Source organism: Macaca mulatta, chromosome 14, assembly GCF_049350105.2.
Source record: "Macaca mulatta isolate MMU2019108-1 chromosome 14, T2T-MMU8v2.0, whole genome shotgun sequence".
Taxonomy (NCBI): domain Eukaryota; kingdom Metazoa; phylum Chordata; class Mammalia; order Primates; family Cercopithecidae; genus Macaca; species Macaca mulatta.
Window position 1 is genome coordinate 16,062,229 of NC_133419.1, and position 20,029 is coordinate 16,082,257.

General features: G+C 50.9%; 2 protein-coding genes and 1 non-coding gene across 4 annotated transcripts in view; 2 read left to right on the forward strand and 1 right to left on the reverse strand.

Moving 5' to 3' along the window:
- Positions 1–7,196, reverse strand: part of P2RX3 (purinergic receptor P2X 3) — a 33,833-nt gene extending 26,637 nt beyond the window's left edge. The window contains exon 1 of the mRNA XM_001103269.5: positions 6,885–7,196. Coding sequence (XP_001103269.1) covers positions 6,885–7,003 — 119 coding nt within the window. The 5' untranslated portion in view covers positions 7,004–7,196. The remainder of the gene's footprint in view (positions 1–6,884) is intronic.
- A 2,049-nt stretch (positions 7,197–9,245) lies between these two features.
- Positions 9,246–19,440, forward strand: SSRP1 (structure specific recognition protein 1). Of its 2 annotated transcripts, none has more exons than XM_077960647.1 (17): positions 9,246–9,598; positions 9,881–10,053; positions 10,468–10,653; positions 11,884–11,989; positions 12,285–12,475; positions 12,580–12,810; positions 12,945–13,048; positions 13,151–13,279; positions 13,542–13,763; positions 14,487–14,559; positions 14,985–15,123; positions 15,277–15,322; positions 16,973–17,102; positions 17,529–17,699; positions 17,901–17,989; positions 18,538–18,724; positions 18,950–19,440. In XM_077960647.1, the coding sequence occupies exons 2-17, from the start codon at positions 10,000–10,002 to the stop codon at positions 19,019–19,021; spliced, it is 2,130 nt and encodes a 709-aa protein (XP_077816773.1). In that variant the 5' UTR covers positions 9,246–9,598; positions 9,881–9,999; the 3' UTR covers positions 19,022–19,440.
- LOC114672553 (small nucleolar RNA U13) lies at positions 16,439–16,541 on the forward strand. The gene has a single exon (XR_003722959.1). It is a non-coding gene; the product is annotated as a small nucleolar RNA U13 (small nucleolar RNA).
- Positions 19,441–20,029: the final 589 nt, after the last annotated feature.

The following is a 20,029-nucleotide window of genomic DNA, read 5'->3' on the forward strand; positions in this document are numbered from 1 at the left end:
ACTTCCAGCCTTTGGCAAGATTGTATTTGTTCCTGATGGCACACTGGGAGGTAGATGCTGCCACCGTCCCCATTTGACAGATGAGAAAACTTCATCAAATACGTTTAGAAAATGCTATGCAACCCTCCTCCCTCCCTGAGAAACACAATGTAGACAAACAAACACGTCTGTTACATTTTGTTAACCTCACTGTCTCCCAATCTTATTTGACCACAGAAGCCAGTCTTGGAGGAATATTGGTGACCTCTCGTGCAACTGAGGAGCACACTTTTGGAAATGCTGGGTCAGGGCATTTTCTGCATCTAACCAGGGTGGCACGAGGTTGGAAAACCACATCAGATGAAGGTGAGTGGAAGGAAGTTGAGACTGTGTAGCCCAGAGAAGACAAAGCTGTAGGAGTTAGAGGCTGGGAAGCTGCAGGGGCAGGAGCTGGGCTGACCTGAGGATTCTATAAGGAGGTGGGTGAAGACTTCAATCTCAGAACCGGCTGCTGCGGGAAGTCACCCCATGTGTGCCACACGTCTGGGAAGACTCCAGGACAGCGTGATGCTCACCTGGCAGGTGTGCTGAGAGGAGGCCCCTTCCTCAGGTGGAGGTTGGACTGAATGATCTCTGGGGTCACTTACTGTTGGAACATGCAAAGAGCAGTAACTCCCAGAGCGTACCGGGGGTCCCAGTCACTTGTAGTTTGGACACCACAATCCTATTTACTGCAAACACCAGCGGGTATTTGCAAGTGGCTCTTTGTTCAGTTTTCAGTGAGAGGGTTTGGTATTATCTCCATCATGGGGCTTCCTTTGCTCACTTGAATCTTTTTTTTTCTTTTTATTCTAATTTAAGTTTAAATTTTTGATAAATAAATACTATTTATTATTATTATTTGAGTCAGAGTGTCACTCTATTACCCAGGCACTGGCGCGATCTTGGCTCACTGCAACCTCTGCCTCCCGGGCTCAAGCGATTCTCATGCCTCAGCCTCCTGAGTAGCTGGGACTACAGGTGTGCACCACCACGCCTGGCTAACTTTTTTGTGTTTAGTAGAGATGGGGTTTTTCCATGTTGGCCAGGCTGGTCTCAAACTCCTGGCCTCAAGTGATCTGCCTGCCTTAGCCTCCCAAAGTGCTGGGATTACATGCGTGATCCACCACGCCCAGCCCTATTTATTATTGATAATAATTGTATGTATTCACGGGGCACAGTGTGAGTGTTTTGATATGCCTGTACCTTGTGGAATGATTATGTCATGCTAGTGATCATATCTACTACCTCACATAGTTATCATTTTTTTGGTAGTATTACTGGCTTGAATTCTGAATGATTTCTTGAGCGGGAGAAAAAGGGTGTAGTCACAGCACCGGCAAATGGCTTCAAACGCGTTACCTGTTTTCCTATTGCTGCTTTATAGCAGGCGGGCGGCATCCTGATTAACGCACCACTTAGAGTGACTTGCGTGCTTGTAAAATGATCTCATGAACACCGCCTTCGATGGGGCTTTGTGGTGCCGCTTTATCTCCCAGCACTTTTCTTTTCGTCTTTTTTTGGAAGGGGAGGGGTTTCATTCAGATTTCACAAGGAAGTAAGCCTCACGTAGAAATCCCATCTGCCAAATTACGTACTAGCAGAAGAGAAGGGAGCCTCCCTGTCACAGGAAACCCAAATGTGCATTATTAGCTCACGGCCTGGGGCCCTGCAGAGTGAAGGGAGTGAGGTCTGGGGCCCAGGCTGTCTGCTTCCAGCTAAGATGGCTGCTGGCCGCAGCTGGATATTCGCAGATGCAAACTGTGATCTAAACACACCCTTCTGGAACCGAGCCTCAACGTGCCTAGCCACAGAATAGACACATTTCTCCGTGTCATCCTCAGGAAATGGTTTTCTGAGGCCCCTGCCCTGCATCCTTAAAGTCCAGGAACATTTGGAGATGCAGAGTTCAGATTACGATTATATAACCAGTGCGGCACTCGCACTGGATCTTTCACTATGTTCTTACTGAGACAGCTTTGTTATTAACTCCATGTCATGAATGAGGAAACTGAGGCTCAGAGGGGGTGCTAAGTTGACCAGGATTACACAGCTGGTATGTCGGCTCTAACCAGACAACCTGCTCCAGACCACTCACAGCCCCTTCACTCAAAGGTCTCTAGCTGTGTCCCAGCTCAAGGCCAGGCCATGCTGGCCCCCTGAACTGGACCCTGTGCTTTTCCTAACAGCTCCTGCTCCATCACCAGTGAAAGCATCTCCTGGCTTAGGAAAGTCTCAGGAGGAAAGGGCTGAGGACTCCAAGGAACAATCAACCAATCTCCTACCTCCTCCTCCTCCTCCTCCTCCAAGGCTCCTTCTTGTGCCCGGTGGGGCGGAGAGGCCGCATTAGAATTCTCTCTTTGACTTAAATAACAAGTGGAAGAATTTCAATGGCCTCGTGGGGCCTGAGGATGTCGTCAAGGTGGCTAGAAAGAAGGGGATGCTTCATTTCCAGAACAGAGGGGCTGAGTCTGTCTCTGGAGGCCAGGGCTCAGGAGCTAGGGCAGGCCTGAGCCTTCAATTCTTGGCATTTACTCTGCTGCTCTGACTATTTTCTTCTCGCATTCATGGTTTATTATTTATAGAGTGGAAGGCGTGTGGCAGCTCCTTGGCAGGTGGGATGTGCAGGAGAGAGGCCAGAGCCGCGCCCCAGCACCCTCCCATCCGCCCCCAGGGAGTCAAGGAGGAGGCTGAGGAGTGGGTGTGAAGAGTGCACGCTTGTGTGTGTGGGAGGAGGAGAGGGGTCTCTTAGGAAGGTGTGAGCTGGGCAGAGGGAAAGGGGGAGGGGTGATGGGGGGGTCTTTGTGAAGTAGTCACAGTTGCCATCTATTACTGAGTCACCATCTCTGCAAGGCACTTGACATATGTTACCTCCCTTCCCTATAACTCCCAGGGAGGAGGTATTCCTAAATCCATTTTCCAGATATGGGGACTGAGACTTAGAGACGTAAAGTCACTCTTAGGAGGCCCTCTCCTAGTTGGTGTCAGAGCCAGGCTTCTAACCAAGTGCTCTATATTCCATATTGGGGGAGAGGGCAGGCAGGAATGAGAGTCACTCCTCTCTCTGGACCAGGATGACTGGTCCAGATGGGGCATCCGGCCAGGCATGATGGCTCATGCTGTAATCCCTGCACTTTGGGAGGCCGAGGCACGTAGATCACTTGAGGTCAGGAGTTAGAGATCAGCCTGGCCAACATGGTGAAACCCCATCTCTACTAAAAATACAAAAAAGTCGAGCATCATGGCACACGCCTGTAATCCCAGCTACTGGGGAGGCTAAGGCAGGAGAATCGCTTGAACCCAGGAGGTGGAGGTTGCAGTGAGCCGAGATTGCACCACTGCACTCCGGCCTGAGGGACAGAGCAAAGCTCTGTCTCAAAACAAAACAACAACAACAATAAAAAAAACAAGATGGGGCAGCCCAACAGCTCTTCCCACCATAACAGCTCTTCCCACCATATCTGTCACTTAATTGTGCTGACAAGGTACCTCACAGTGCTACCTTGGGCTGAGAGGATGGAGTGGAGAGCTGAGAAGGCGGGATTCCAGACCCTTCTCTTTAAACCAGAGCAGCTCCTTGCTTTATGTATTGAACTCCCACCTAAGATCTGAAGTTGAATAATGAGGCTGAATATTATGAACCACAGCATGCGGCCATACAGATGGTGAGTTTGTGAACTGGGCCTTGTATGGGGGAGGAACAGAGCAGGCAGGGCAGGGCTATGACGAGGCCAGAGGCTCCAGCGGCCACCAATGACCCTTCAGCGCAATGGGGCATCAAAGGCCTGGGAAGTCCAAGGCCCTGGAAATCAACCTCAGGCTAAGCACAGGTTATTGCTTCTAGGGACTCAGATCCCAGGGATTTCTTTCAGCTTCTCAGGTCCCCACAAGATCCAGAATGGGGATGGGCTCTCAGGAAGTCCCACTCCACAGAGGTGAGTGGGGATTACCACCTGGGCCCAGGAAAGATGTGAGAAACCTCAGGTAAGTCCAGGCCTTTCTGTGTGCCCTGGGGTGGGTAAAGGAAAACAGTGATGAAATGGAGTCAACCACAGACAAGCAGCTGAGGCCAGAGGCGGGGGTGAGAGCGTATGTAAGATGACCAGGTGGTGTGTTTCTGAGAAGTTCTCAGAGAAATGATGGGCTCATGTGAGGCAGAGTCGAGGTTGCCGACCTGGTCGGGATGATGGGGAAGAGATTGAAGTATCAGTGATTAACACTATAGCCTTTAAAATCCCTTCAAATTCAGTTGGGTCCAAGCCACTGTCACATCTCTCCATAAACCGCCTCTTAGTAGGTTTTCCTGCACCCGCTCCAACTCCCTCCACTTCCAGGCGCATCAGCCCCGGTGCTCTTCCCAACTCAGATCTCATCGTGTCTGTCTCTCTCTCTCAAACTCACGTGCGCGCGCACACAAAAGTGCCCACAGACACATGGGTTAAAATGCTTCCGTGGCTTCTGTTTATTCATCTCCTGTAAAAACAAAAGCTCTCTAAGGGTGTCTGAGGTCCGGCCTCTGTGTGCGTTCCCATCCACCGTACACGACCCTCACCCACCTCTGCTCCCTCGGCTCCAGCCACAACGACCTTCCTTTCTTTCCCGTTTGCCAGGCTCCTTCCCTTTGCAGAGGTGGGTTTCTCTGCCCTGAACTCTCTTCCCTCTTTCACCTGGGGTGCTCCTACTCATCCTTCGGGTCTTGGCTAAAACGTTACATCTCCAGAAAACCTTCCCTTACTCCCTGACCAGGCCAAACACCTTCACAGAAGCGGCTCTCCTATAACTGTTCACCTCCAAGCCACAGTTGACATTTCACATTTGTGGACATCATCAGATGAATGCCCATCTCTTGCCTTCCGCTGTAAGCCCCACGAGGGCAAGGACCCTGTCTGCTTTTGCCCACCATTCCGTCCTCAGTCCACAGTGCGTGGCATGCAGAGATGCTGGTACATTTTTGCTAAATTAATGATGGTGGACTCATGAAGTCACAACGTGCATGGGTTCACGTACACGGAGATGGGACTCAGGTCAAGGGACTGGGCTGCAGGGGGCGCTGATGTAACTGGAAGGCAGTGTCTCGTGGGGAGCTGTCAGGCTGGGAGATGGATGGGGTTGGAAATTAAGATGCCAAAGAGCTTCGCATGCTCGCTCCAGCAGGCTGGGCTCCAGCCCTGAGACCTGGAGGATTCGATCTGATCATGATGAGGGAGAGACAAGGGCAGTGGGGGCTGAGAGGGCTGGTCGAGGAGCCCACTCTCTATCCCCCATCAATCTCTGCCTGGAGCCAATGGAGCCAGGCCAGATGGGGAATGTGCTGAGCCAGCTTTTGCACTCACCTGGGCCAACATACCATCTTGTGGCTATAAACAACCACAGCATTGAATATACACGTGAACACAGAACATTTAAGAACCAACTTTGAGCCAAGCTCTGGAGATGCAGACAGCGAACATTTGCAAACCTCGTATCTCACAAAACCTCAACATTGGAAGGGAACTTCATGGCCATTTAATGCTATTCCAAAGCTGGAATCCCTTTTCTAAAATCTCCCAAAGGAGCACTGGATGGTGCAGCCTTTTTACAATACCTGCCCACTGAAGCCTACCAGCACTTGCCCAGCACACAGAGCAAACAATCACCTAAAAAGTCACATCTAGCCACCTTTCCCTCCACACCCTCACATAAACTTCAACTTTTCAGGCAAGCAGGCTTGCATGCAGCTTCAGCCCACAGTCACACAGGATTCTCCTTTGACCCGCTTGAACTAACTCCTAACAGTCAGTGGCTTGCTGCCTCGAATGCACAGACCCATTGTCTCAAAGAACAGCATAAGATTGGAGACCCACACCCCAGGAAAGAAAACCTTCGAGGTTTCTGCCTGTATTTCCTGGTGCCCACCAGTGCGTGGAAATGACCACAAGAAGGATAGGACCTGCATTCTCCCCCAGCCATTGTCTGCTCCAGAGCCCTTTGTGTGTGCGTGCGCGCGCGCCTGTGTGTGTGTGTGTGTGTGTGTGTAGGTGTGTGCTTCCAGGCGGTGGGGGCTGAGAGGGGATGCTTGCACCTTCCTGGCTCTTAAGCAACTGCTAGGATGGGTTACATGGCACCGGGTCAGGGAGAGGTGGGGAACTTAGGCTTTTTGACAAAGGGGAGCATTTCTGGATTCCTGGAGAGGAAGCTGCACTGTGTTCAGAAAAGCTCCTTTTCTCCTTGGCCACTCTTCCCTTGGGCCTGTGTTTGCTTCCTCATCAAGGGGCAGTTCCCTCCTTGTCCTCCCCTTCAAGAGCACAGCGCTTCTCCCTTGCCTTTCTCTCTCTCACCATCTCACCCATCCATGCCGGAAGGAAATTCCTCACTCTGAAATGGGCCCAGTTCTCTCTTTCCCTCCCGGCCACCAACTTGACCAACCTGCCACCACCCCCTTGTCTCAGTACCTTCCCTTCCCTATTTCTGTGCTGTCTTGTCTTTTTGAGGCCCCGAAGAGTTGACTGAGGGGAATTTGAAGATGTGGGAGGGGGTCTGCCTGTTCTCTGGTTGGAGAGATGAGAGCAGGGAGGGTGGAGATGGAGCTCCTGAGCCCTCCCTCGGTGGAGGGCAGTGCCAGGGCAGGGACCCTACTCCTCCGAGTGTGCGTCTTGAAACCACTCTCAACGCTGGAGGATGAACTGGGAAAAGAATTCATCTAGGTGAATTCAGGTCCTAGGTGGGGGTGGCAGAGGCCAGTCTTTAGGACTCGGCTCCACAGAAGAAAGTGTTTCCCCGGGAGGGGAGGAGCTCAGGAAGCTGGATGCAGGTTTCTGAGGCAGGAGGGTGAAGATGGGATGCCAGGCAGCCCACCCCGCCAGGGACCTGAAGGGCCACAGACTCACCCCACAAAGTAGGAGATGATCAGAAGCTGAACTACTCGGTTGATGATCCCGATGGTCCAGCTCTTCACAACCACCGATTTGGTGGTCTCATAGGTGAAGAAGTCGGATATGCAGTTCATACTGAGAGAGTGCTCAGGGGACACTCAGAAGGGGGCCCAGTGGTGGCCTCAGGAGAGGGAGGTCCCACAGGACAGGGAGACAGGATCACGACCTGGAGGGGGCAGCTTAGAGGGGTCGGAGGACTGGGGAGCCTGTCCCTTTAAGCCAGGCAACCCTAGTCAGGTTCTCTCTTCTCTTGATACTCTGGCTTCCAAGAGACCAGGGCGGGGGACCCCCTTTTTGTTCGTCTCCACCCCACTCCCCTGTGATGTCACAGCAGGGGTGGGGTCTCCAATCCTGGGCTCCTGATTGCCTGGGATGTAGCTGGCTGGAGCCCTCTGGGACTAATGTTTTATCTGCACTCTGTCTACTGTTTCTGTTCTGTTCTCTTCTGCAGCATCCTCATCCCAGCTCACCAGCTGCTCACGCTCTCCCTAAAGCCCTTTGCAATTTCCCGTCCCCTAGTCACCTAACAGCCTGCCTGAACTGAAGACCGCCTTCATTCCTGAGTGCCAGCCAAATTCCACCCAGTTCTGCAGCCGTCCCCTCCTTTCCTGAATTGCCCCCAGTGGCATGGGTCAGGGGGAGAGGGTCTCTTGAAAGTTTTTCTGGGTCTTCTGGGGTGTGATGAGTAAAGACTCACATATTTCTAACTCCAGTTGGTAATGAGTTTCACTCTACCTGTAGCATAGCAGTTAGCACTTCTTTTTTTTTTTTTTTCAGTTTATTTATCAAAATCATTTGTTAGATTATGTTTTCCCGAAAGGTTGGGGCTGGGTCTTTCTTTCTTTCTTCCTTCCTTCCTTCTCTTTCTTTTCTTCCTTCCTTCCATTTTTTTTTTCTTTTTCTTTTTCTTTTTTTGGCAGAGACTCGCTCTGTTGCCCAGACTGGAGTGCAGTGGCACGATCTCAGCTCACTGCAACCTCTGTCTCCTGGGTTCAAGCAATTCTTGTGCCTCAGCCTCCCAAGTAGCTGGGATTATAGGCACCCGCCACCATGCCTGGCTAATTTTTGTATTTTTAATAGAGACGGGGCTTCCACATTGGCCAGGCTGGTCTTGAACTCCTGACCTCAAGTGATCTGCCTACCTCGGCCTCCCCAAGTGCTGGGATTACAGGTGTGAGCCACTGCGCCCAGCCAGGGATGTTTTCGTCTTGTTCAAGTTCCTCAAATCCGAGAAGTGTGCTAAATTAGTCATAGGCCCTCAATATCTATCTATTAAACCCAGTTGAATTTATATTGCTAGATAATGCTGGAATAGCCACTACTCAGAGGTTAAAGCTATGAATTCAGGGGAGAAGGGTGCATTCCTGTTGTCTCTTACCTCAGGATTGAGTTAGCAAGCTGGTGTACTGATTGTCAGGGAAATCTTGAGTTTACATATTCTGTACTAATGTCTTCATGTAGGACACATATCATCAATCATTCTGAACATACAGTCACTGTGATTATGACAGAAGATAACTGGACTGGTGGTGGTAAGGAGGTCTGTGTCCTAGCCTTGTTGCCAACGCACTGAGACCCTGGGCAACTCACTCCCCTTTGGGTCTCAGTATTCCCATCAGTAAAAAGAGGTTGGGGTAGAAAAACTAAAATATATTTTCCAGGTCTGGTCTCTGATGTTGCAAAAATGCACTCTGGGACTATATGAGGGAGAGCTGGCTTCCGCAACCCCAGGATGATGTGGTTTCAAATCAGTTCTGGCTCCAAAGTGAATCTGATACCAGGACTTGAACTGGATACGGCCATTTGTCAGCCTCTTGGGGGGACCTATACATTTCGGTTAGGGATGTGAAAATTTTGGGTGTAGACGGCGAACTTGACAGGTCAGCCAGAAAGCAGTGCACCCACGGTGACACCAACACCCGCATTCTCTCCGCAGCCAGTGCGAGAGGTCGTTTCTTCCCACAACTGTTCAAATACTTTTCTTCGTGTTCCATCGACTCCTCTCCATGACACAGAAACTATTTTGCAGAGAAACGGGCACGCATCATTTCAACACACACCCCCACCCCATTCCTGTACTAAGCTAAGTCTGATACAATACAACTACACAATTTCTCTTCAGTATCTAGTCTCCACTGAAGAAGTGTCTGTAGTTTCTAAAGAGCCCTACACAAATTTTCTAGGCAGATTCCACCCGGCTGAGAGAGACTTCACGGCAACCACTCTTCCCTCAGGTCCTCCAGAGTCGCTGACGCTCTATGCGACTGTCTCGCAGGCGGGCCGGGCTCGCGTCTCTCTAGCCAGCTCGTCGTCTCTGTGGCCTGTGCACGGCTTCCGGTGGCGGGACGCGGGGCCGCGCACGCGGGAAAAGCTTCCCCGGTGTCCCCCCCATCCCCCGCCCCACCGCGTCCCCCCAGCGCGCCCACCTCCTGCGCCGGGGCCCTCGCGAGGCTGCAGCCTGAGGAGGTAGGTGGTGGTCGTCCCCCGGTCCCAGGAAGGCAGGGGCGCCCCTCCCCCAAGGGACGCTCGACATGGACCATTCCGCGTTCGAAACCGCGGGGAGCGGGCGAATCCATCCTGTGGGGCGGGGGTGAACCGGAGGCCCGCGGGGTGGTGGGAGCGCTGCGAGGGAAACCCTGCACTCTGAGCTGGATTGGGGCGCGTGCGAGGTGCGGGCTCCGGGCTGACCCTGGGGTTCCGCTGCTCGTTGCCATGGCTCCCGCCAGAGCGGCTAGAGCGGGCATCGGGTTGGGTGTCAGCGGTATTCCAGGCCCGGTTCTCCACCTGGGCTTAGGCCTGGACCCTCGAGCGCTGCAGCGTCCGTCTGTAGGTTTCCAGGCAGAGGAAATCCTGAGACATCCCAGGCGCAGTTGGGAGTTGCTGCTGTGCTCCATCCGTGAGCACAGCGAGGTGCTGTCTTTCATGCTTATCTGTCTTCCTCTTGAATTTAGATTCCCAACCTGCTGAGCATCCGCCCACCCACTCAGGAGTTGGGGCCCAGCCCCCAGTTTACTCGGTTTCCCTTGTGCAGCCTGGGGCTCTGCCCAGGCCACCACAGGCAGGGGTCGACATGGCAGAGACACTGGAGTTCAACGACATCTATCAGGAGGTGAAAGGCTCCATGGTGAGAATGGCTTGGGCAGTTGATACAAGTAGAGAGAAGGAAGGAGGGTAGAGTTTTTGTCCATTAACGAGAGCTTGCTTTGGTAATGTTATTTTGGAAAAAGAAGACTCAGTATAACGTGTACCTAGTGTCTCCCCCAACACGAGGCAATACTGAGAGATAGTCTCAGAGTTATAGGGACCGTATATGCTCTTCAGTTCCCAATTCCTGTTTTACAAATGAGGAAACTGAGAATCTGTTAAGGATTCTAAATACCAGAGCCTGGTGTGGAATCTAGACTCCTTGCACCTCAGCTGTTGCTCCTGCATTGACAGTCTGCCCAGCCCACTCGCAGCTGGAAAGTGTGTTGGGTAGAACTGGACCCAGGACATGCTGTGTACTGTCCCCATGCATCTGGGCCTGCTTTTCTTACAGAATGATGGTCGACTGAGGTTGAGCCGCCAGGGCATCATCTTCAAGAACAGCAAGACGGGGAAAGTGGACAACATCCAGGCTGGGGAGTTAACAGAAGGCATCTGGCGCCGTGTTGCTCTGGGCCATGGACTTAAACTGCTTACAAAGAATGGCCATGTCTACAAGTATGATGGCTTCCGAGAATCGGTGAGCTGTCCCATAGCTATAAACCCCCTTTTTACTGCATCATCTTGTTTTAATCTTCTAGAGACTCGAGGTTCCTTCCTCATGTAACCCTGTGATTGCTAGTTTGGGCTCCTTAGAGCAGGACTGTGAGGCCATGAGGCAATCAGTGTTCGGCTTTGAGTGTTGAAGTCTTGTGAATTTCTGTGTGCCTTGACTCCAGAAGATTTTCTTCTGTCTTGATTTAGATACTAGTTTCTACCTGTGACTTTTATCAAGGTTCAGGATCTTAGCTTGATGTCTTTTTGTGTTTTTTTTTTTTTTTTTTGAGACAGGGCCTCGCTCTGTCACCCAGGCTGGAGTGCAGTGGCGCAATCTCCGCTCACTGCAGCCTCTGCCTCGTGGGTTCAAGTAATCCTTCCACCTCAGCCTCCTGAATATCTGGTACCACAGGCACATGCCACCATGCCCAGCTGATTTTTCATAATTTTTGGTAGAAATGGGGTTTCGCCACGTTACCCAGTCTGGTCTTGAGCTCTCAGACTCAAGGGATCGCCCACCTTGGCCTCCCAAAGCGTTGAGATTACAGGCATGAGCCATTGCGCCTGGCTAGCTTGATGTCTTAAAGTGTGGGTTTCCATTTTGAACTGCTTGAGTTAAAGGCTTTATTTGATTTTAATTTCCACTTTCATTAAAGTAATACCTATACAAAGTTTATAAAATCAGATGACCCATAACCAGGAATGTCAGATCCAGTGGCTAGAAGCAACCTCTCTAAACCATCTTTTAAACAATGTTAGAGCTGGGTTGCTAAGTCATCATGAGTTTCTTTTTTTTTTTTTTTTTTTTGAGACGGAGTCTTGCTCTGTCGCCCAGGCTCTAGTGCAGTGGCGCGATCTCGGCTCACTGCAAGCTCTGCCTCCTGGGTTCACACCATTCTCCTGCCTCAGCCTTCCGAGTAGCTGGGACTACAGGCGCCCACCACCTCGCCCGGCTAATTTTTTGTATTTTTAATAGAGACGGGGTTTCACCGTGTTAACCAGGATGGTCTCAATCTCCTGACCTCGTGATCCACCCGCCTCGGCCTCCCAAAGTGCTGGGATTACAGGCGTGAGCCACCACGCCCGGCAGCAAGAGTTTCTTATAAAGCCTATTTGGGACAGTTTCTCAGAAATAGATAATCCCAGGACATTCAAGTCGGTGTTAAGGCCACCAGGGTTTACTGGGATTGCGTTTTCTTCCCTCCACCCACAGGAGTTTGAGAAACTCTCTGATTTCTTCAAAACTCACTATCGCCTTGAGCTAATGGAGAAGGACCTTTGTGTGAAGGGCTGGAACTGGGGGACAGTGAAATTTGGTGGTGAGTCCTGGGGAAGACTGAGGTTTGGGGAGGAAGATAGGGTGAAGGGCTTCAGCCTTTTACTTGTTTTGCTCTTTTCCTTCTGCCACTGTCTCTGGTTTCCTATCTGTTTGCATGTTCATCGTGTGTTTATTGAGTACCTACAGTTTACTGGGCACTGTGCCTGGGGTTGGGGTTACAGTGTAAAAAGACTAACCCCAGTATCCTGTCTCTGTGGAACTCAAGTTTGGTGGGAATGTTGCTTATGCAGACTTAAGGGGAGGAGCTTGTGGCTTGACAAGCCCTTTCCTCACAGGGCAGCTGCTTTCCTTTGACATTGGTGACCAGCCAGTCTTTGAGATACCCCTCAGCAATGTGTCCCAGTGCACCACTGGCAAGAATGAGGTGACACTGGAATTCCACCAAAACGATGACGCAGAGGTGTCTCTCATGGAGGTCCGCTTTTATGTCCCTCCCACCCAGGAGGATGGTGTGGACCCTGTTGAGGTGAGGCGTCCCCTGGTTGCCTTGGCAGCAGATGGTGCTGAGCAGGCATTGGCTGGCCTGGGAGCAGGGCCTGCTGCTTGGTTACCAATGTGTGCTTTTTGCAGGCCTTTGCCCAGAATGTGTTGTCGAAGGCGGATGTAATCCAGGCCACGGGAGATGCCATCTGCATCTTCCGGGAGCTGCAGTGTCTGACTCCTCGAGGGCGTTACGACATTCGGATCTACCCCACCTTTCTGCACCTGCATGGCAAGACCTTTGACTACAAGATCCCCTATACCACAGTGCTGCGTCTGTTTTTGTTACCCCACAAGGACCAGCGACAGATGTTCTTTGTGGTAAGCCGAAACCCCTATGGCCGGATAATCGTGGTTTTTGCGTGTTAAGTAGACGGACCTCACTGGTGTGCAGAATTCTATGTTAGTGAATCGCAAGTTGTTGTAGAGTATCAATTGGTGCTCTTCCTTACTAGATCAGCCTGGACCCCCCAATCAAGCAAGGCCAAACTCGCTACCACTTCCTGATCCTCCTCTTCTCCAAGGACGAGGACATTTCGTTGACTCTGAACATGAACGAGTGAGTGTCTCCCTGGACTCGTTTCCTGCCACTGTCCAGGCCGGAGACAGGTGTGCCATTAGAAGGCAGTAGTGTTGTGACTTCACCTTGCTGTCTTTGTAGGGAAGAAGTGGAGAAGCGCTTCGAGGGTCGTCTCACCAAGAACATGTCAGGATCCCTCTATGAGATGGTCAGCCGGGTCATGAAAGCGCTGGTGAACCGCAAGATCACAGTGCCAGGCAACTTCCAAGGGTGAGCGTGTGGGCCTGGGATCCTGCCCTGCCTGGGTATGGGAAATGCTGTGTCTCCTTGGTAAACCCCTCCTGAGATGGGATTGCAGCCTGTTACAGGTCTGGATGGGACCTTGTGTCACAACAGGTGTCAGCGCCTCTGTCAGAACAGCTCAGTGAGGTTTACTTAGTCGAGGACATGAGCACACATGTCGCTGCTGCTAGATGTGCCCTTTGCTTCTGCTGAGGTTGGCACTAACCAGGCTCCCTGCACCCTCTGTCAGGCACTCAGGGGCCCAGTGCATTACCTGTTCCTACAAGGCGAGCTCAGGACTGCTCTACCCGCTGGAGCGGGGCTTCATCTACGTCCACAAGCCACCTGTACACATCCGCTTCGACGAGATCTCATTTGTCAACTTTGCTCGTGGTACCACTACAACTCGTTCCTTTGACTTTGAAATTGAGACCAAGCAGGGCACTCAGTATACCTTCAGCAGCATTGAGAGGTGAGAACCTCCACCCGTCACTTTCTGGGCATCCTGGTCCTGAGCCAGCTTTGTCCAGGAAACCCGGCATGGCCTGCGGCACTCTCCAACCCTAGAGCAGAATTTTTCTTCTGCTACATCAGGATTTGGTCATTTTCTCTGGAGTGCTCAGACTTTAGAAATCTCTCCATTGCTTTCTTTCTGGTCATTTAAAAAAAACAACAAAAAACTTTTTCTGTATTCTGAAAGCTATGTCTTCACTACTGACCTTTTTTCTCCTCCACTCCCCACAATGGAAATGCTATTTCTTTCCTGGAATGAGTTTTGTGCCTGAGAACATAGCAGCTAATGCTTATTTAGTGCTCACTGTGAGCTAAATGTTTTATAAGCATTTTCACGTGTAATCCTCATATCAACCTTGTGAAGTATGAAGACAGATGACCACACCCCCTGCCCCACACTTACTCCGCCCTGAGCTTATTTGGTAAACAGATGCGCACCCCTCCCTGCCTTTTCTTTCCCAGAGCTCTTCACAGCCATGCAGGTTCCTCTTTCAGGACTAATGTCAGGCTCTGGCTCTGCCTTACTGCTGTCCTCTGGGGGTCTCTAAGCTGTTGGGTTGGGTAGCATGGTCAGGAACTCCAGGCTCCACAGTCTACCCCAGCTCATGGAATCAGAACGTTGTTTAGTCCGCCCCTGTGTCGGCACTACCTCTCTGGTAACATGGTGCATGTCCCCTCACAGGGAGGAGTATGGGAAACTGTTTGATTTTGTCAATGCGAAAAAACTCAACATCAAAAACCGAGGATTGAAAGAGGTACTTCTGTGTGGGGAGCATGAGACCCTCTCCTGGTCTTTCTGTAGGGGAGAAAGGGGTGGAGATTTTTTCCGGCTTCTTTTTCACTCTTTCTTCTCTTCTTACCCTTATAGAAAAAAGAGGTGCGTGTGACCCTTTCCCCCTCCTGGTGCAGGTTTCCTCTGCATGACCTTAGACCAGTCTATGCAGCCCCTCAGGAGCCCCCAGTGGGGCTGGGAGAGGGAGGGGCTTGGGGCTTGGACTAACCCAGTTGGCAGGAAGTACTTGGGCGTAGGCCCTGCACGTTGGCTGTGTGTGGACAATCCAGCCCCAGGTCCTCTGGGAGCTGCTGCTCTGACTTGACAGGCATGGGGGTGTGCTTTTGAGTGTGCAGGGATTCTGGCTCGAGGGTGAGTTGGCCCCACTGTGAACTCTTCCCTGGCTAGGGCATGAACCCAAGCTACGACGAATATGCCGACTCTGATGAGGACCAGCATGATGCCTACTTGGAGAGGATGAAGGAGGAAGGCAAGATCCGGGAGGAGAATGCCAATGACAGCAGCGATGACTCGGGAGAAGAAACCGGTGGGTTAGCCTCCGTGCTGAGCACGAGGATGGTCAGATGTTCCTTGCTGTGGCCCGGGCTGGACTCACCCTTAGGCCAGAGCTGGGTGCCTGGGTGAGGGGGTGGGGATTTCCATTGGGGCAGAAGCTGATGCGTCCTGTGCCCTTTTTCAGATGAGTCATTCAACCCAGGTGAAGAGGAGGAAGATGTGGCAGAGGAGTGAGTTTTGGTGGTACCTTGTGGGGATAAGATGGTGACCCATAAACTTAAAGGACCAGAAGATTTCTGGACATTTCTCATGTCCCAGCATTAGCTACTGACCCGGAATGGGAGAGTGACCTCCAATGAGGTGATACACAAAATGTTTTGGAAATTGTCAAGGGCTTCGTAAGTGCAAGGCACATTTTGAAGTCAGAAAAGTATAGTGGGGTCTATGGCCATACCACCCTGAATATGCCAGTTGGGGCTGGTTCGTAGTTGGATGAGGAGAGAATGGGAATGAGAGCTGGTGCTTGTCACTTATTTCCTGGAGGTTGTCGATTAAGTCATTGAATCTCAATTTCCTCATCGGTAGAAATGCAGTAGTACCGACTTTTTATTAGCAGTGTCAGAAATGTGACTCACTCTCACTTTAAAAGGAAATATATAAAAGGGAATTTCATAAGTTCATGTTACTGCAGAGTCTGGGGATTTAATTGACTTCAGACACTACTGGATTCAGGCACTCAAATCTATTTCTTCTGATTTCCGTAATTCAAAATAGGTTTGCCCCATGGAGTGCCCAGTGACTCTCAGAAGCTCAGGGCAGGCTTAATCCTACTGGTTTAAAATAACACCAGAAGCGCCTCTTTTGGTGAACAGCATAGTGAACACAGTGGTTACCTGCCCCTTCCTAGCCTGAGTTGTTAGGATGGGCCAGGGTCTGATGGGCCAGAAATAGGCCAAGTGCCCACCCTTAGAGCCTGTGGTTGGGGTGAGCCCTTCCTGAGTGGGGGCAAGGTGGTTCCCAACAGAAAATTGGGACTCTGCTCTCTTAATCCAGAAGGATTGTAAAAGAATGTCAGGCAGCAAAAAAACAACCAACAGGAGTCCCCTAGTTCAGCCTGCCACACGTTTATGAAGGTGTATGAAAGCTTAATGAGCACATACTTGTGAAAGTGCCTTGAAAACTGTCCAGCAGCATACAGGTCTAAGGTAGTTCCATTTTTTGAGGAGTTTCACATATATCAGATAAGACTGTCAATTACAGGGGTGGGTACTGGGTTGGATTTAAGTTGGTTTTCTTCTTTTTGTAGTAACTGATTATCTTTTCATCAGAAAAGACTGTAGGGGCCGATCCTTTTGTAGTTCATAAACATGATGGTTGGGTGTTACGTGCGTGTGTGCAATGTGCCGCCCTCCAGCCTTGTTATGATGTTGACACGTTACCCATCTGACATGAAAAAAAAAAAAAGACAAAAAAGACTATAGGGTAGATTAAGGTGATTACTCCGAAGGAAGTGGTGAAGTGGATTTGGGCCATGTTCCAGGCATGAATGAGGCAGTGTTTCTGCCCGTGGTGTCCTGGGAATGGACTAGGACCTGGTTTGGCCATGTCCGGGGAGATCAGCTGAAGCTCATTGATTGATTTTCATTCATTAATTCTGATCAAGTAACCCATTGCTGTGGCTGGGTCTGGAGAGGGCATGGGTGAAGCCACCTCAGTGAATGGGAGGAAGCAGTGTTGGGGATTGGTGGTGGATCCTGTCCTCTGGTCTTCCTCCCTTGACCCTTTTGGGTGGGTATCTTTGGATTTGTTTTCCTCCTGCCTTGAGGCCATGAGGTCCTGTCTTCCCTCCTCAAGTCTAAGCCTGGCTTGCTCTCTGGCAGGTTTGACAGCAATGCCTCTGCCAGCTCCTCCAGTAATGAGGGTGACAGTGACCGGGATGAGAAGAAGCGGAAACAGCTCAAAAAGGCCAAGATGGCCAAGGACCGCAAGAGCCGCAAGAAGCCTGTGGAGGTGCAGACTAGATGGGAGGGGCTGTGTGTGGTGCAGTGGGCGGGGGTGGGGGAGGGTGGGAGGCATTCTCTTTACCTTCTCCTGTCCACCACCAGTAGGACCTGTTCATTGGTCTTCCTTGGGGCTGTTTTTTGTAGCCAATGATTATAGCCTTGAGGGGTATCTTCTTGGAAATTGTTCTCACTAGCCCTGAGATTAATAAGCTTCTGGAAGGTCTGAATTAGGAGATGGGCTTCTGTCCTGGTAAGCTAGGCACTGAATTGCAGAGGGGAAGGAGATACTATCCTTGCCCTTAGGGAGCGCGCGTCTCGCCTGATGCTATTTAGTCCTCTACTTTTTCTCCAAGTTAAGTGATCTAAATAATTTATTTGGGAAAATGTATGGGTTCTATGGGAAATAGCTGAAGGCGTTTGGGTTCTTATGCAGGTGAAGAAGGGCAAAGACCCCAATGCCCCCAAGAGGCCCATGTCTGCGTACATGCTGTGGCTCAATGCCAGCCGAGAGAAGATCAAGTCAGACCATCCTGGCATCAGCATCACAGATCTTTCCAAGAAGGCAGGCGAGATCTGGAAGGGAATGTCCAAAGAGAAGAAAGAGGTGAGTAGCTGCAGAGGAGGGGTGATGCCTCTCATGGGCTGGCGAGAGGTGCTCTCTTGGCATGGTGAGTCCGATGACTGATAGGGGAGCAGTATGAGCCATTGGTGGGACTTTCTGTATCGATTTTGCCTGCATCAGGGGAGAGGGGGGAAACGGGAGAGGTCTTATTCTTCACTGTTTTTTTCTGTGTGTGTGAGACAGGAGTGGGATCGCAAGGCTGAGGATGCCAGGAGGGAATATGAAAAAGCCATGAAAGAATATGAAGGGGGCCGAGGCGAGTCTTCTAAGAGGTGAGTGTCGAGAACGTGGCCCAGTCACTGATTTTTGTGGCAGGTTTTTTTTGTTTGTTTTTTTGTTTTTTATACAGGCCGAAGTTGAGCATTGGAAAGTTAAAGACAGCAGATATGCTTCTGACTGCAGTAGGGTAGTGCTTCTCAAACCTGGGTAGGCCGTTGCCCAAGTATGGGTGATACGATAGGGCATTCAAGTCACTGGGGAAATATGACCCATTTTCGTGGACTATTTTATTTGAAGGTATGGGGGAACGAAAAAACTATTATGGAGTGCAGTGCACAATTCACATGAACTCTAAAAGATACAGCAAGAAATGTCAAGTAGGTTTTGCATATGGGGCTGCTTTAGCCTATGCCCTCTGATTCTTCTGGTGTACTCATGATACTCTCCCTTGGTGCCCTTCAGGCTGACATGGCTATTTACGTTCAGAGTGAAATGGGCTGTGTGGCTGGGATTGAGAAAGGCCTTGTTAAAGCTGGGAGAGGTTTGGTCATGGTGATAGGGGACCTGAAGGCCTAGCTCCTCTTCCCTCTTGCCAATACAGGGACAAGTCAAAGAAGAAGAAGAAAGTAAAGGTAAAGATGGAAAAGAAATCCACGCCCTCTAGGGGCTCATCATCCAAGTCATCCTCAAGGCAGCTAAGCGAGAGCTTCAAGAGCAAAGAGTTTGTGTCTAGTGATGAGAGCTCTTCGGGAGAGAACAAGAGCAAAAAGAAGAGGAGGAGGAGCGAGGTGCGGCAGGAATGTGGGGGCTGTGGGCTGGGCAGCGTGAGGGGCATGTGTGTCTGTGTGGGGTTGGTCTGTAAGAGTAATGAGTTGGAGTGGATGGTGGAATTCTGAGGTTCTGAAGGTGGGTGCTGTAGTTGGGAGGCGGTAGGAAATTGCGGGCCCTTCACTGAAGACTGGGTGGGGCACCCAGGACTCTACCTTTTCCCTGAAGACAGCTTTGGTTTTCAGGACTCTGAAGAAGAAGAACTAGCCAGTACTCCCCCCAGCTCAGAAGACTCAGCGTCAGGATCCGATGAGTAGAAATGGAGGAAGGTTCTCTTTGCGCTTGCCTTCTCACACCCCCAGACTCCCCACATTTTGGTACCAGTTTCTCCTCATGAAATGTAGTCCCTGGATTCTGTGCCATCTGAACATGCTCTCCTGCTGGTGTGTATGTCACTAGGGCCGTGGGGAGACTTCTTAACTCTGTTGCTTCCCAAGGATGGCTGTTTATAATTTGGGGAGAGAGAGGGTGGGAGGCAGGGCAATGCAGGATCAAAATCCTCATCTTACTTTCCCGACCTTAATTAAGGATGTAGCTGCTGCTGGTCCTGTTCAAGTTGCTGGAGCAGGGGTCATGTGAGGCCAGGCCTGTAGCTCCTACCTGGGGCCTATTTCTACTTTTATTTTGTATTTCTGGTCTGTGAAAATGATTTAATAAAGGGAACTGACTTTGGAAACCATGTCTTTATGCTTTCTTTGTAGCCCTGGTTTGTTGCTCCTACTTTTACTGGTGGTGGTTACTGCCCTGGTCAGACTAGGCAGAGCCTGGCCAGCCGGGAAGCAAGTCTCGAGGCACATCCTGTTCTGTTCCCGGCTGGAGAAGCATTGGTTTTCACCCGCCTCTGCCCGGTTGGGCCACCTGAGAATCTAGAAATGAGAGCTGATGTGATTAGGAAGTCTCTCCCGGTTACACTCCATTAGCCAACCAAGCTAGGGGGAGGCAGCTCTTGGCCCCATCCTTACCTATGAGTCAAGGGTCTTCCAAGGCTTTAGATAATGAAATCAGGATTGACTGTCCTTCCCGCAGCCGGGGGAGTGGAAACGTGAGCCTGGAGAGTCGGGGAGGATGAGCGTGTGTGTAGGGTGGTGGTGGTTGCAGCCTGGTGGGGGGGTGCAAGAAAAGTACGGAGTATATGTGCAGCTTTTGTTCTTACGGGAAGAAGGGGGGATACAAACTTCAGTGTAGGGAGGAACCCACGTCTGAGACGGGGCCTGAAAGGAGATAAAGGTCACTACTGAGGAAAGCAGAGCTGCCAGACTTCCTCA

Bases quoted from the DNA above. Each gene is read 5' to 3' on its own strand.
- SSRP1 (XM_077960647.1), top strand. From the start codon at position 10,000: ATGGCAGAGACACTGGAGTTCAACGACATCTATCAGGAGGTGAAAGGC. The intron at 11,990-12,284 runs GTGAGTCCTGGG...CTTTCCTCACAG, and splicing joins GGGGACAGTGAAATTTGGTG to GGCAGCTGCTTTCCTTTGAC. The intron at 15,323-16,972 runs GTGAGTTTTGGT...GCTCTCTGGCAG, and splicing joins GAGGAAGATGTGGCAGAGGA to GTTTGACAGCAATGCCTCTG.